The sequence below is a fragment of the Acanthisitta chloris genome, unplaced genomic scaffold (genome assembly GCF_000695815.1).
Source record: "Acanthisitta chloris isolate BGI_N310 unplaced genomic scaffold, ASM69581v1 scaffold23544, whole genome shotgun sequence".
NCBI lineage: Eukaryota > Metazoa > Chordata > Aves > Passeriformes > Acanthisittidae > Acanthisitta > Acanthisitta chloris.
In genome coordinates this window covers 3374-17848 of record NW_008671274.1, presented here as the reverse complement: position 1 = coordinate 17848, position 14475 = coordinate 3374, and the positions used below count along the sequence as shown (strand labels likewise).

At 53.5% G+C, this 14475-nt stretch overlaps 2 protein-coding genes across 2 annotated transcripts; one reads left to right on the top strand and one right to left on the bottom strand.

The window, feature by feature from the left end:
• The first annotated feature begins 618 nt into the window (after positions 1 to 618).
• LOC103801628 (ras-related and estrogen-regulated growth inhibitor-like protein) lies at positions 619 to 2516 on the top strand. The gene is made up of 4 exons (XM_009074046.1): positions 619 to 757; positions 1131 to 1184; positions 1446 to 1522; positions 2091 to 2516. Exons 1-4 carry the CDS (start codon positions 619 to 621, stop codon positions 2514 to 2516), a joined length of 696 nt encoding a protein of 231 aa, XP_009072294.1.
• A 1901-nt stretch (positions 2517 to 4417) lies between these two features.
• Positions 4418 to 9110, bottom strand: PLIN1 (perilipin 1). The gene is made up of 9 exons (XM_009074045.1): positions 9066 to 9110; positions 8259 to 8457; positions 8047 to 8129; positions 7446 to 7698; positions 7175 to 7268; positions 6898 to 7033; positions 6235 to 6384; positions 5305 to 5538; positions 4418 to 4795 (listed from the first exon to the last, which is right to left on the bottom strand). Exons 1-9 carry the CDS (start codon positions 9108 to 9110, stop codon positions 4418 to 4420), a joined length of 1572 nt encoding a protein of 523 aa, XP_009072293.1.
• Positions 9111 to 14475: the final 5365 nt, after the last annotated feature.

Below are 14475 nucleotides of genomic sequence, written 5' to 3'. Positions count from 1 at the left end.
CCTGGGGGGCCCATCACTCCTGGGGGGTTTCATCACCCGCGAGGGATTCCATCCCCCGTGAGATGCTTCATCACATGTGAGACAACGCTCCGTCACTAGCGAGATGTCCATCTCGCGTGAAACAATGTTCCACCACCCATGAGATGCTCCATCACAAGGGACTCCATCTCTCACGAGATGCTCCATCTCTGCGGACACCCCAGTACGTTGTGAGACACTTCGCTCCTCGCAGACATTCCCATGATCGCTGTAGGGGAAGGACAAGAGGCGACGTGGCCCTGCCAAGGGACAAAGTGCTGGAGGTGCAAGCGTGGGCACCTCCCGGGATGCACTTTGCAGAGCAGCTGGTGCAGACAGCCGGTGCTTCCCGGCCGCCTGCCGCGCTGGGGGCTGGCGGGGCTGGCTCCAGGCACTGACGTATGTTCAGGACAATCTGAACGATGACAAAGTTTTTCATCCGGCTGCCTGCAGTTCCCGCTGTACCGCCCCTGCGGCTGCGGGGAGGGGAATGGGCCTCGCGGGTCCCCTGGGTGCCGTGGGAAGCGCTGGACTGTCGGCTGTGTGGAGAGGGGTTGTACACACTGCTGGGACTGACCGAGAGGCACAGCCGCGTTCAGCATGGGGCTCCGGCTCCCGCTGCGCCGGAGCACCAGCTTCACCCCTGACCACCCTGCCCTCACGGAGCTACCTGGCCCCACCACCCTGAAGATGGAAGCGAATGTCCTTGTTATGGGAGCAGACAACGTGGGGAAATCAGGTGAGAACTGAGCTGGGAGCAGTGAGTTCCCAGGATGCAAACTGCAGCAGCATTTGGAGAACCAGCTGCAGAGGGCAGCCTGCAGAGCAAGCTGGGGAGATGGGGCTGAGCCCTGGGCTGTAGCTGTGATTCGAGATGGGGAAGCTGAGCACAACCTTGTAGGCAGCACGTGAATGACGGGGGAAGGTATTTTCCACTGAGCTGCAGTTTGCTGATGCTCCGGGTCATGCTGTGCCTCTGCTCTGCTCGCAGACCTGCTGTTGGCTGGGGGAAACCCAAAGGTCATTCATGCTAGTGGGAGTTTGCAGGTGCCTGACTCTGCTCTGGATTTAGAAAGGAGAATCCTTCAGGTTTCTTGTCCTTCCCTCTGCAGCTCTGACCGTGCGTTTCCTGACCCGGCGCTTTATCGGGGAGTATGGAGACATGGGTGAGTGCCAGGCCAGGGCCAGGGTGGTTCCTGTTAGGGCCTGGGATCAAGAGGTGACCCTGTTTCTGCCTGTGGGATTTCATTGCTGCCCATCCTCTCCTGCCTTTCTCTAGAGCCTTTGCCTGCTCCCAGGGACTTGATGGTTGTATTTGTTAGTGACCCATCTCTTCGCTCCAGAACTGCTTCTCTGGGGTGCCAAAGGTCCTGGGGAGCAGCTGGTGATGCCATGAAGATGACTATTGTTTTTAATTTTTGGGGCAGAGTTCATCTACAGCCACAACCTGACTGTGGATGGTCGAGAGATTCTCTTCCACATCTGGGACGTCCCCAATTCCCAGGTGAGAAGACTCCACTCCTGTCACTCATTCCCACCCAGGAACAAAAAAACCTTCAACTAAAAGTTACCTATGGGGAACCCCAGGCTGGGAGCTCCAGCTGAGCAAAACTCTCACATCAGAGAATTTGTAGGTGACCAAACCCTTCTCACCTGCCGAGCACAGGGCAACAGCATTGCTGGCAGGGTAGCAGTAGTCACTGTAGCTCATGGTCCTCTGGCTGAGGACATAGGATCTGAAGCACTAATACTGCCAGCCCAGACTGAGCACAGGACTGTGCTAATAGAGTGAAAGTGCTGCTCTGATGTCCCCACACATCATCTACAGCCTGCAGCACTTGGCAGCTGGGTGAGGAGGTGAAGACAGTGATGCTGAAGGATGAATTGTCTCCCCTTGGTGAGGTCTGCCAGGTGCTGCTCTGCCTTCCTCAGTACTCCTCTTTCTCTCTGCCCTTTTGCTGTTTACTAGCTGTCCCTGTCCTGACGGGCTCAGGATTTCTGCAGCCTGTTCTAGCAGGCAGGTGTGGAGGGAGGGAGCTGGATAAAAACCCTTTCCTTTTCTCTTTCCCCAGGAGCAGGCAGAGGATGGCTCCTCAGAGGAGAAGCGAATCCAGTGGGCAGACAGCTTTGTCCTGGTTTACAGTATCTGTGACCGTGCCAGCTTCAACATCCTGCCCCTCAAAATCCAGTTCATCAAGGCTGCCAAGGAGGGCCAGAGCCAGGAGAAGGTGCCCATCGTCATTGTGGGCAACAAACGGGACCTGCACCACCAACGGGTGGTGTCCAGTGAGGAGGGTCGGCTCCTGGCCCTCTCCTTAGACTGTGGTTTCTACGAGGTCTCTGCAGCTGAGGCTTATCATGGGGCCCTCATGGTCTTCCATGGACTGGCCAAGCGCATCCCGGATGCCAAACTGGCACTGAAAAGGGGTACAGGGATCCGTGGCATTGTCAAGACCATGTCAGCTGTGTTTGCCCGTAAGCGAACAGACTCCCTCTGAGCTCCATCATGGCTGTTGCTGCTCTCTCTGCTGCCTGTCTGGGACAAGCCTCCTCCCTGGGTGCCCACGGAGATGGTGTGTGTCTTTCCATAAGTATGGCAGGTTCCTTGCTGTCCTCCTAGTGTCAGGATCTGGGTGTCCTGCCATACACAGACAGTGCAGCCAAGAACTATATTACATTACTCTTGGCTCTGCCATAAGACAGAGTCTTCTCTTTGCTGTACCAGCTTTTTAGGTCCTTCCTGCTTTCTCCTTCTGTCCTTCAGCACTGGAAACCATCAGGTGATTTTGCCACAGTCCAGGCAGCAGCATGCCTAGTTTGCAGCAGGAGCTGCCCAGGCAGTCAGTGAGCAGGGACGATATGCTGCTTCTGCATGTTGCCTGCCTCCCTGTCTCTCCACTCCTACCCCAGGATCCTTATTCCTGTTTATCAGTATTCTCTCCAGTAACCCTGGAGCACCCGTGAGCTGGCGAGGTGGAGGTTTCTCTGCCGAGGAGGCACTGGCAGTTCGCACGTGTGTATCACCGTGTCACAGTGTCCCAGAGCCTGCGGCACCGGCTGACCCTGCAGGATTTCGGTGAGAGCTGTCACCGCCCATCCCACCCGCCTTGCTTTTGAGCCGTCCTGCTCATGGCCCTCTCTCCCACAGCTTTTCAGCGATCACAGCCGTTTTCCTTGTGCGAGCACTGTACAGGCTGTGCCTGGGAAAAGCCAGGCGCGGGGCTCGTTCCCAGGATGGGGATCGCATCACGCGCCTTCCCAAGCCACTCCTTCTGTAAGGCTGCCTGTCCCCGGGGAGGAAGGGAGGTGGGGAAAGGGGGTCGCTGGGCTCGTCGCTGAACTCTGCTGCTGCTGGGAGGTTTTTCCTGCCTCTCTCCAAACTCTTCTCGTGTGCCTGGGAAAGCAGTGTGCTGGAAGACAATTTGTGCGTGCTGTACAGACATGATTTTTCTGCTGTGTTCTCCTGGAAATGCAATAAATTGCCTTTGGCAGGAAGCCCCCAGCTCCTCGAGGCTGTGAATTTGTACTTGGGGCATGGGAAGAGACACACACTGTGCTGGGCACGAGCACCCACCACCCCTGCAGCAGCCACCCGAGAATAAGTTTCCTGCACCCACTCCCTTTGGCCCTGGGTTGAGGGTCTCACCCCACTCTGTCCTCTCTGGTGTCTTGCTCTTGTAAAACAGCTGAGCAGACGGGGCGAGCGGCAGGTGAGAAGGTTTATTATTGCAGCAGATACAACAAGGTGTTGTGGCAAGCCAGGCGGTCCTGCAGGAGAGAGGGGCTCCAGGAGCTCCACCTGTTCTCACCAGTCTTTCCTGACCCCACCATTTGTCCCATCACCAGCTGGGAGCTGGTGCCCAGGGCTTTCCCACTCATGAGTCCTGCTGGTCAGTGGGGACCTTCAGCCCATCCGTGGAGGAGCAATCTGTGGCCAGGGATGGCCCCTGTGAGGGGGGATGGAGGGAGGAAGGTTGGGGAACCAGGCTTGCTATGGTGATGTCTGATGGCTTTGCTGTCTTCCCTACTTTATGTCAGCTCTGTTCTCAACGTGTAGCCCATCTCAGTCCATGCCATCTGCTCTGCAGAGATCAGGATAGCCTGACGGCAGCCCTGGCTAGTCCCTTTTTTTCTCTTCTGGTCTCACCCCTCTTTCCACATCTCCACTTCTCTGACCCACCTCTTCCTACCATCTCCTTCCACTAGCAGAGCTTTTGGCTGCCTTTATTCCCCCATCCTAGCCTCAGAGCACTCCAGAATAAGACATCCCATAGCCTGTCTACCACTTTGAGCTCCTGTCCTGGTACAGGGGTGTGCGTGGGCAGCTGGTGGGCGCCTGGGCAAAGCGTGCTGTGGGGGGATTAGAGGGGGCTGTGATGTGCTTGCCCTCCCCACTGGCTCAGTCCTTCTTGAAGACAGGACTGTAGATGTTGCCATAGTAAGCCCGGCTGTACATGGGCTCAGGGCTGAAGCGATAGGAGCCCTCACTCACCCGCCTGTTGTAGGGGGCAAAGGCAGATTTCCGTGGGAGGGAGTACTCGGGCTCGAAGGCAGGGCCGCGATAGTAGTTGTGCCGCAGGAACAGGGGGTCCTCAAGCCCCAGGAAGGAGAGGGGGTGATGGCCACGGTACAGCTGCCAGTTACCCCTCAGATGGGATTTCTCCTCAGCAGAGGGGGCAGCAGTCTTCTTGTCCTCCTCTTCCTTCTTCTCTGTCTTCTCTGGGTCAGACTTGCTGTCCTTGGTTGCCTCCTCTTCCTTCATTGACTGCCTGCGGAGCTGAGAGATGGGGTGAGCACCCAGCCAGGCTGTACTCACCTGTCAGCCCTGCTCTACCTGTGCTACACAGCCCCCCAAAAACTGAGAGAACCTCAGGATGAACCAGGTTGCCCCCAGAGGGGTCTCCAGTGGAGGGAAGTGGGTGCCTGCAGCCCCGGGGCAGCTGTGGTGGAGAGAAGATCCCAAGGGAGCAACGGGGTGCAGTAAAAGCGAGGGGACACGGTCTCAGCCTGAACTTGTACATCCCAAGGAATGTGTGGTCGCACCCTGGCTTGGGAATGAACTGTGTCAAGGTCCTACCACTGTCTGACCTGTTGTTTCTATTAGGAGACTCACTGGCTTGGGGGATGGTCAGAGGGAAGGATGGGACTTAAGTGTCCTCATATGACCCTGTCTCCCCACTCTAGTACCTCCTGGCATTGCCTGGTGCTATGGGATACTTATCGGAGGAGGTTGGGCAAAATCGGGTTTGCTGGAGACAGACAGGACCTGTCTGATGACAAACTCACCGGCACATAGCTGTACAGGGTGCCCAACAGATGCTTTGGGGCACTGATGAGGGTCCCCCCAAAAGCATCCACTGTCTCCATGGCCCTGGACAGCCTGCGAGGGGTGAAGAGGATCAACCCCTCTGCCGCATCCCAGGCCACGGCTGGGACCTTCTTCACGCTGGACATGCCAGAGGCATAGGCGGTTTGCAGGTTGTGAGCCACACTGCCCACCAGCCCGGAGTCCTCCCCTGCCTGCCAAGAGAAACCTCCTCAGCTCCTGGCCCTGGCCCCTCCCCTACCAGCCGCTCCAGGCAGTACAGGGCTGGCCTTGAACTCCCCATCCCCTCCACAACCCAAAGCCTGAGTGCTTTCAGCTCACTGCTCTGCACAAGCCACTGCAGCCCTTTGCAGCAGGGTCGCTCCCTGTCCCTGTCAGTTCCCCCCACTCCAGGCCCCCGGGGACCCTCTGCTCCACGCTGTGCTTCCGCTGCGGGCAGAGTCGAAGGGCAGTGACCCCAACCTGCCGCTTCCCGTCCCCACGTCCCAGCGGAGCTGATGCTGGAGATGTTCCCAGCCCCACCGTCTCACACCGCCCCTCGCTGCTGGGACCATGGTAGGAGATTTTTCAGGGGTGTTCATGGGCTCAGTAGAGAACTCAGTGCTGACACTTCACAGGTTCAAAGAAGTCTTGAACATACAAGCCAGTGTGACCCTGCCTGGCACAGAGGTTGCCCCCAGCTTTGGGGAATCAGGGGAGGGGGCTGCTGGGGCTGCTGCCCTGCAAACTCCCTCCCCACCTCCTCCAAGCTGCAGTTGAGGGTTCTGCGGCAGGGATGGGGACCTGGTCCCCAAGGGTGTGGGGGGAACAGCTCCCATGCTGGCACGGTTCATGCACAGTAGGATACTTTAGGACATCCCTAGCTCACTGCCCCCCACTTTTCTCCATACCTTGGTGTGGTTGTTTTCTTTCTTCTCTGCCTTCTCCTGCTTCTGCTCCGGCACCTTGCTCTGACGCCGGCTCAGCCAGCCACTCGTGCTGCTCTGCACAGCACTGCGTGCCCGCGGAGCCTCGGGGACAGTCTGCTTGGCCAGGCTGCCCTGGAAGAGCAGCAAAAAGCCACCACTCAGAGGGAGCTGGCAGGTCCTATCCACTTCATTCTGCTTAGCTTGAGGATTTGGGGTGTGCAGGAGCAGGGAGTTCATTTGTGCACCTCGGGAGAAACCCTGAGGGCAGCCAGCTCTGGGATTTTAGCACAGGCCAGGGAAGGGATTCCCACTGCAGCACAGTGTAGGAAAGGCATCTCCTTCTCCCCATTCCCTCTGGGTCTCTGCAGGGGCTTTTTGCTTTAGGAATGATATTATGGCAAGGCTGTAAATCAACAATTATACACTGGGAACCTGCTAAAAATAACTTGTCCCACTGATGTGGTACACAGTTGTGTGTGAACATCACACAGGAACTGCCAGACCCAGCTCATCCTGCTGAGCGGGAGAAAAATACTCTGCTCTCAGATTTGCTCCAAGGAGCCTGAAATGTCTCATCCAAATGCAGAATCAGCCCAAAAGAAGGTATGGGGGAGCAGGATCCTGGCAGATGGTTTTGGCACTCACCAGAATGGGGATCCAGGAGGCCACCTCCTGCCCTTTGGTTTTGGCAAGCTGGAGGCCTTGGGTGGTTTGCTGGTAAGCGAAGTGGGAGACAGTGCTAATCAACGCCCCAATCCGACCCAGGGTGCTGGGAGCGCTGGGAGCACTGGGAGCACTGGGAGTGCTGGGTGCACTGTGAGCACTGGGAGTGCTGGGAGCACTGGGTGCACTGCGAGCACTGGGTGCACTGCGAGCACTGGGAGCGCTGGGAGCACTGGGTGCACTGGCAGTGTTGTGAGCACTGGGAGCACTGGGTGCACTGCGAGCACTGGGAGTGCTGGGCTGCTGCTGGGAGACCTTTGCTGTTGACAGACGTTTCTTTTTTGGCTTCTGATCTAAAGGCAGAAGAGCACAGGCAGAAGAGAGGTGGGAGGGTTACATCCTGGTGGAACAACACACACCCTATGCCAAAATCCAGGGGCTGCCTCCTGCCCCATGCACCCCACAAGTGAGGAGCCACCCAGCCAGCCCTTGCCAGACACTGTCAGAGGGGATTTGGGCATCAGGATTACCTGTTTCTTCATCCTCCTCTGGCAGCAGGTACTCCATCAGCTTCTCCAGCCCTCCCAGGGCTGTGTCAACCCCTGCAGCTGCCATCTGGGTCACCGAGTTCCTCCTCGTGTACTTTGCTGTTGTTTCCACCGTGCTCTTGGTGGCCTCATAGCCTTCTGCTGCCAGCTCTATGATCTTATCCATGGAGCTGCCAATGGTGCTTTTGGCACTTTGGAGGGGGCAGGAGATTGTGTCCTTCAGTTCAGATGCAAGCTGCAGGCAGAGAGATGGAGAACAGCCCTGCTGGTGTGCCTAGGGTAGGGTGGGACAGCCGGAGGAACAGGGACCCCAGCCATGGCCATGCCAGTAGACATCTCCAAGTAGGGCATAACAGTTCTGTCCAGCCTGGGCTGGAGGTAGTTGACAGGGATAGGACATAGGACATTGCTGACCTATATTGAGGAGCCACAACTATCCCCTGGGCTGCAGGAGTCTCAAAGGAGCCCTCATTTGAAGAAATTGCCTTGTTTCCCACCTCTCACCATCCAGAAAGGAGACCAGAGGAGATGGTAGGCTCTGCAGAGGGACAGGGGGTCCCAAACTGTCCTGCCTGTGACTTACCTTGTCAACGGGGTACTGGAGGGCAGGGATCTTCTCCTCCAGCTGGTCCAGGCCCCGGCAAGCCAGGTTGTTAGCCACAGTCACTGCATTGGGCAAAAGCATAGTAAGAAAAGTACCCTGGGCTGTGCTAGACACTGCTCATGCCAGCGCTGTCCCACCAAAGGAGGCTCTGGTGGGTGCCCATGCCATGTTCCCCCCAGAGATGGACTTACACTGTGGCTCCAGCTTGCGCACCACAGGCTCCATGCCCTTCATGGCCAAGGTGCTGGCACTCTGCACACCCTTCTCATAGACCTCACACACTGAGGCCACCAGTGGGTGAGCCTCCTTGGTGCTGGTGTATGTCCGCTGCAGGGTCTCGCAGGTTGAGCTCACCACGGGCAGCTGCAGGACCCTCTGCACCACGTTCTCCTGCACATAAGATGACTTTCCCTAAGGAACACTCCATTGCCCACACACCAGTGGCACTTGGTGCATTGCGGTGACCTCGAAGGATGCCAGCTCATGCTGGAGGAGGAGGAGGTTTCTCAAACCCCACTGAGTGTCTCCCAGCTATGTTCCATAAGGCAGAAACAGGACAAGCAGCCTGGCTGCTGTCAGTGAAGGAGCAGGGACACCACAGGCAGTGTCCCCCATTGCCTCCATCTCCCAAGCTTGACTGTCCAGGTGCTCCCTCTGGCTTTCCCTGGTGGAAACCTCTATGACTGCTGGAGGTTTGGGGACTCAGTGAAACCGAAGATGAAGGATGCCAGCAGCAATCGCTCAGGGCTTGCATCAGCTCAGGGTCAACTTTTTTGAATCTGAACTATTTAATTTCAGGCAAGCAAAAGGGTTTATCCTTTCCCTTTGTTTATGCCCTATCCTATTGCAGGTAAAGATCCATATAAAGATAACAGGGGACACGTAGGACAGGGTGAGATGTGTCTGATATTCATCCAACAGTCAGTACCTGGCACCAGGTGCTACCTTGCACCCTTGGCACACTCTACACTTCTTTCTCTCCCTTTTCCCACACCTACCTTGGCACTTCCATTCTGCAGAGTCTGATTCTTCTTCACCGTCATTGTGGCGCATGCACCTGCAAAGCAAAGTTGAGAGCAGTAGACCTTGCTGCAAAGGCAGGGCTGGGGTTGGGCTCCCCTCCTCTCTCCTGCACTCCCTCAAGAAGGCAAGGCCAGGAGCTGGGCTGAAACATGCATCTCCCATGGGTACAATAGAAGCAGCATTGCCTAATGCTTGACTTTTTACCAGTTAAGCTGTAAACCCAATGCGTCCATGCAGCCCTCCCTTGCTACTGCATCTTAACACCCAAAGACACAAAAAATTAGTTGAGAGGCATCTAGTTTGGAGGAGCTACAGTACAGGCAAGATAAAAGGCACTGGCAAAGCAAACTCAGAGCAACCAGGATGCTATTTGATGTGCATGAGAATAGAATCAGGCTGAGAAGGGGTAAGAAGGCAGGACAGGAGCAGAGAGGAGATGTGGGGAGGGATGAGATGAAATGTCCAGCTGATGTCAGCATCCCCCTCACACACATCTGCCACTCGCAATGCCAGCACCCATCCCTGTGAAAACACAGCTCCAGCTCCCAGCCCCAGCACAGACTCCCTTTCCTTAGCAGCAGATGAAATTCTGGAAATCTAGAGAGAGCAGGTGATCCCTGCTCTCACCCCCCAGTCCCACTGAAGCTGTCCCTGGAGCACCCAGTGGGCAGAGGCTACTCACCTAGGGGCAGCCTGTCTCAAGCAGAGCAGGAGCAGAGAGTGGTGGCTGCACTATCCCTTCACCCAGGTCCTCTGAGGGTGATGCACTGTGCTCCAGCCACTACCACCACGACAAGGCCCCACCTCCCAGTTGCATGGTTTTGGGAGCTGACGGATTGTGGTGGAAACTGGCCAAACAGCTCCCTGAAGGCACCGTAATTAGGAACAGACAATGGGCAGAAAATCCCCTTTGTCATTTTCCCTGCACAGTCCAGAAGCTGTGGTACACTTGGGCTGCCAGGGATTTAACACCGCTCCTTCAACAGAAGATGAGAAGAAGCTGTCCCTGGACTTCACCACCTCTAAAGCAACAGATCATGATTAGCCAGGGAGAAGGTGAACAGTCAGGCAGGGTCTAAGAGATTAAAACTTTCCTGTATTTCTGTAGCACCTGTGATGCCCTGTGGTGGACCAGGATACTATCCTGGAAACCCAACACAGACCAAGAATATAGTTTCTCCTCAGGAGAGTTTACTAAGCACAAGGAGCAGAAGGCAGATGTAGGGGACACATCCTGCATGAAAGTCTCTTTTGGCCACATCTGCAATTTCTAAGAGGATTCATGGAGGATCTTGGCAAGGAGGCTTTTAGCTGAGTGTCAGAGCAGACAGTGCAGCAGGAAAGCTCTAGGCATTTGGACCAGACAGAAATGGAGGAAAAAAATCAAGTTGGAAGTGATCTCTGGAGGTCATCCCATTCAACTTTTACTCACAGCAGGGCTACCCTCAAGGCTAGATCAGGCTGCTCAAGGTCTCATCCAAAATCTCCAAGGACAAGACTCCTATCTCTCTGGGGCCCAGTTCCTATGCTAGCCATAGTAATGGCAAACTATTTTTTCCTTTTTTCCAGCTGAAATTTCCTCTGTTGCAGTTGGTGTCTGCCATCTCCTGTCTTTGGTCTGTGCACATCTGAGCAGAGTTTGTGCTCTAGTTAGTGCTGGTACAGCATATGCTCCGTGCCCCTAAATGTCTTGCCCTCTCAATGATCCTCTGTGGGACTCTAGCCAAGATCTCTCCTGTGCTGGTGGGACCAAAACAGGACACGATTCCCCAAACTTCATAGAGGAACCACTGCTGTCCTTGACCTGCCAGCAATGCTCTCACTAAAATTCTGTTCTTCCATGGCCTTACTGTACAGAAGGAACACTGACTACTCACACTATCATTAACAAATCCATTTGTGGTACTGACTGGAAAAAAAGAAGATGCTGCCTATATGGAGCCATGTCAGGTCTTGGTTATTGACTATGGAGACTTAGGATGAGCCACACCGATGAGATGAGGACAACATGGTGGAAAGAGAGCAAATGCCATGCCAGAGGACAAGGCAATAACCAAGGGGATCAGTGCAGATGAGTGATCCAGGCAGCCTGCTCACACAGGGCTGCTGTGTGTCCTGGACCACCTGGCATGAGACAGAGACACCCTTGGCATGTGGCTCAGAACACCTGCAGCTGCCCAGCACCCCTGTGCAGGACATGAAGGTGGGCACCCAATACAGCTCCATGGCTCCCTGCTCCTGGCTATGCTGCTGGGGGTGGGAGACTTCCCAGGGACACAGGAAAGTCACATATGGGAAAAAAATAACCCCTTTCCTTCCCAGAGTTTGCTTCCAGCCCAGGGCTCTGCAAAGCTTGCAGGCCTGCCTTGCTAGCTGGGTACAGAGGCACATGAATGTGCTGGGCTGCCTCCAGCTCGGCGATGGGGTGAGTCACTGCCCTCCAGACAGCAGGACAAAGGGCAGCAGCCTGCTTAAAAGTTTGCTCTCTTGGCACTGAGACTTTTTTCCAGCTCTGCTGGCCTGGCTGAAAGTGTAGGGGGCATGCCAACCTCCTCTCTGCCTTGGCTGGAGTCAGGATCAACAGAGAACACAGCCTTTGCCCTACTAATGCCTTTGCTCATCCCCTCCCCTTCCTCTGGGACAAAGGCTGTGCCAGCCCTGGGCTCTGCAGTGCAAAGGTACCACGGCCTGCACTGTCCTGCTGCTCCACCTTGCACCAGAAATAGTTCCTGTGCTCCTGCAGGCAATGTTTAGAGCTCAGCAGATCAGCAGGGTGCAGAGAAGCAGTTTCACACCTTTGCCCCTGCAGTCTGCTCCATACCCATTAATACGCCACAGTGAGGGAAGGAGCCTGATCCCCAAAGCCTTGCAAGGCATCTTTACACTTTATTCTGGGAGAGGCCTGAAAAGGTAACTGGTTCACTTCCATGCAGGATCAGCAATGCCTAAACCATTGCTGGCAGGTATCTGACCATCTTATTTTTAAGGACTGTCTTCTTGGGCAGTCTATTTAGCCTTTTCATTTATTTGCAGTTCAAAAAAAATTGGGATTTAATTTTCCTTTGCTGCAATATAAATGTATCACATCCTGAATGGATTTAGTGACCAATTCATTGCCTTTCTCTTAACAGAAAACCCTTCAGACACTTGAAAACTGCTCACACCCTCCCCCAGCCACCCTTCCTCTACAGAACTGGTTCATTTGGTCTCTCCCCAGAGATATTGGTTTTTAACCTTTGATCGGTCTTGACACCTGGGAATCCCGAATGGCTCACACTTCTCTGAAATGCTATGTCAAGCACGGTATTAATGTTAGGAAGGCCTTGTCTGTAAGCAGAAGAGAAGATGACCACTCTCCTGCTGTTTCCATTCCAAAATGTGTATGAGACCACTAATCCAGAAGGAAACTCTTGCTAAAACACTGCTGAATGCAATGCTTTATACATTGTTCAGGAGCTGACATTTTTGGTTTCCAAGTTTGCAAGGCTCTTACTGCAGGGGACAGGAGCTAACAGTAAGCTTGGTTTAATGGTTATCCTGGCTCCATCCCTCACCATCTCTGCTGGAGACATTACCCTTCGCTCCCTGCCCTGAACTGGCATTTGTCATTAAACTATGACCCATTCAAATGAAAGGCTGTATATAAGATGTCTCTTTAACAGTGTTATCCTTCGTAAAATTCATGGCTGGGAGGAATCCTGCCTCCTTCAGCATCTCTTTACACCACCTTCTTAGTTACACACACAGACACAGTGTCATACTCATTGCAGTTTATTGCTTATGTTCAAACAGCTTGTCCTTATTCCAACAGCATATTAGAAACATACAAAAAAAGGCACTATAAGTATTTTTCCATATGATCATCATTCTGTGGCTTCAGCCACATTATGTTAAGGTACCTTAAATCACTAGCCTCCAGCTGGGGAGAAGGCAGCAAGTATTAGTGCTTAAACATCCAGTAAAGAGAGCTACTCTGATATGTTCCAGTCTGCACCATGCAGAGTGGGACAGGAAAGGCTGAGACAGGCTGAAAACTCACTGCCCCATCTGCCACATTAAGGCTGTACTTGTTAATCCATGCCAGTCCCTACAGGAGAAACACCAAAGCCTGGCTCATGGGTTTACACAATGTTTACTGGCACAAGGGAACATCCACCCTTCTCCTCTGCAGGGCACAGGGAGGAGTACATGGGGCTACATCACTATATCAATCCATTTCCCTTCACCTGTGCAGTACCAGAAAGAAAGAGAAAGCAGTTCACACACCAGAGAAAGCATTTTGTAAACTATTTTGTATCCAAGAGCTTCCCTGAGAGGGACTGAAAAGTTTGTTTGTAAAAAGATGGAATTCTGTAGACAAAAGGTGGCCAAACCTCCACTGCCAGACCATCAAGACTCCTTTCCTTCCACAAGTTGCTACGCACTGGGATCATGATCAAATCTGACCAAGGTAGGGGTGGGCTCCACACTGACAGGAGATCAAAGGCTAATGGAGAACGAAACAAAAAAAAAAATCCATTGTTATAAAGGAGAGGAAGCCCTTGAATACAACACATCCCATGCACTATGCTCCACCATGGCCTGAACTGCCAGTATTCTCTACTTTTAATGATATCATTTCCATTTCAAAAAGAAGAGCTGCTGCAGGCCACATCTGGTCTTCAAGCACACTTAACTATCCTGCCCAGCAACCTCTTTCTTTTCAAACACTTTCATGGCAGACTAACACTCCATATTCAAACTGGAAGTAATTCCAAGCCCAGCCACAACGATTTAAGGTAAACTGGGGCACTGCCTTACCTGTCTACTCAATTCCACAGCCTTCACCTTTTAATAAAGGAGACCAGCACCTTTTAACTTCTGTTTTCAGATAGCATCAGAAATAATAAGAGAGCACTCTGGTCTAGATTAGAGTAGTCTCTGTTCACATCTCCTGTCTTACACCAGCAGAACACAGAGACCTAACTCTGATGAAGAAAAATGTTAATTTTATCTCCTATATAATGTGCAGTTTTTATTCAGATGGTGTCCAAACTGGTACTCTGCAGTCAGGAGTAGCAAAGACTGCATGCCATGTTAAACAGCTGGACACAGCATTTCTCTTTTAAGCAAATTACACTGCCAGCCATCATTCCCAGCAAGGTCAGTCATGAACAATAATGCAGCTGCAGGGCAAATGTAAGGCATTTTCAAATGGTAGAACCCATTCAGCAAGAGAATATACATGAAATCTTGTGGTCATGAGCAGGGAAGATAGGGAGGTCCAGATAGGAAAATCTAAATCATGAATGCCCAAATCCAGTAAGCAGCTTTTCTTCTCACAGGGGATTCTGATATTATCGTGACCAACTCCATTCCCTTCCCTCCAGGAGCTTACACAATTAG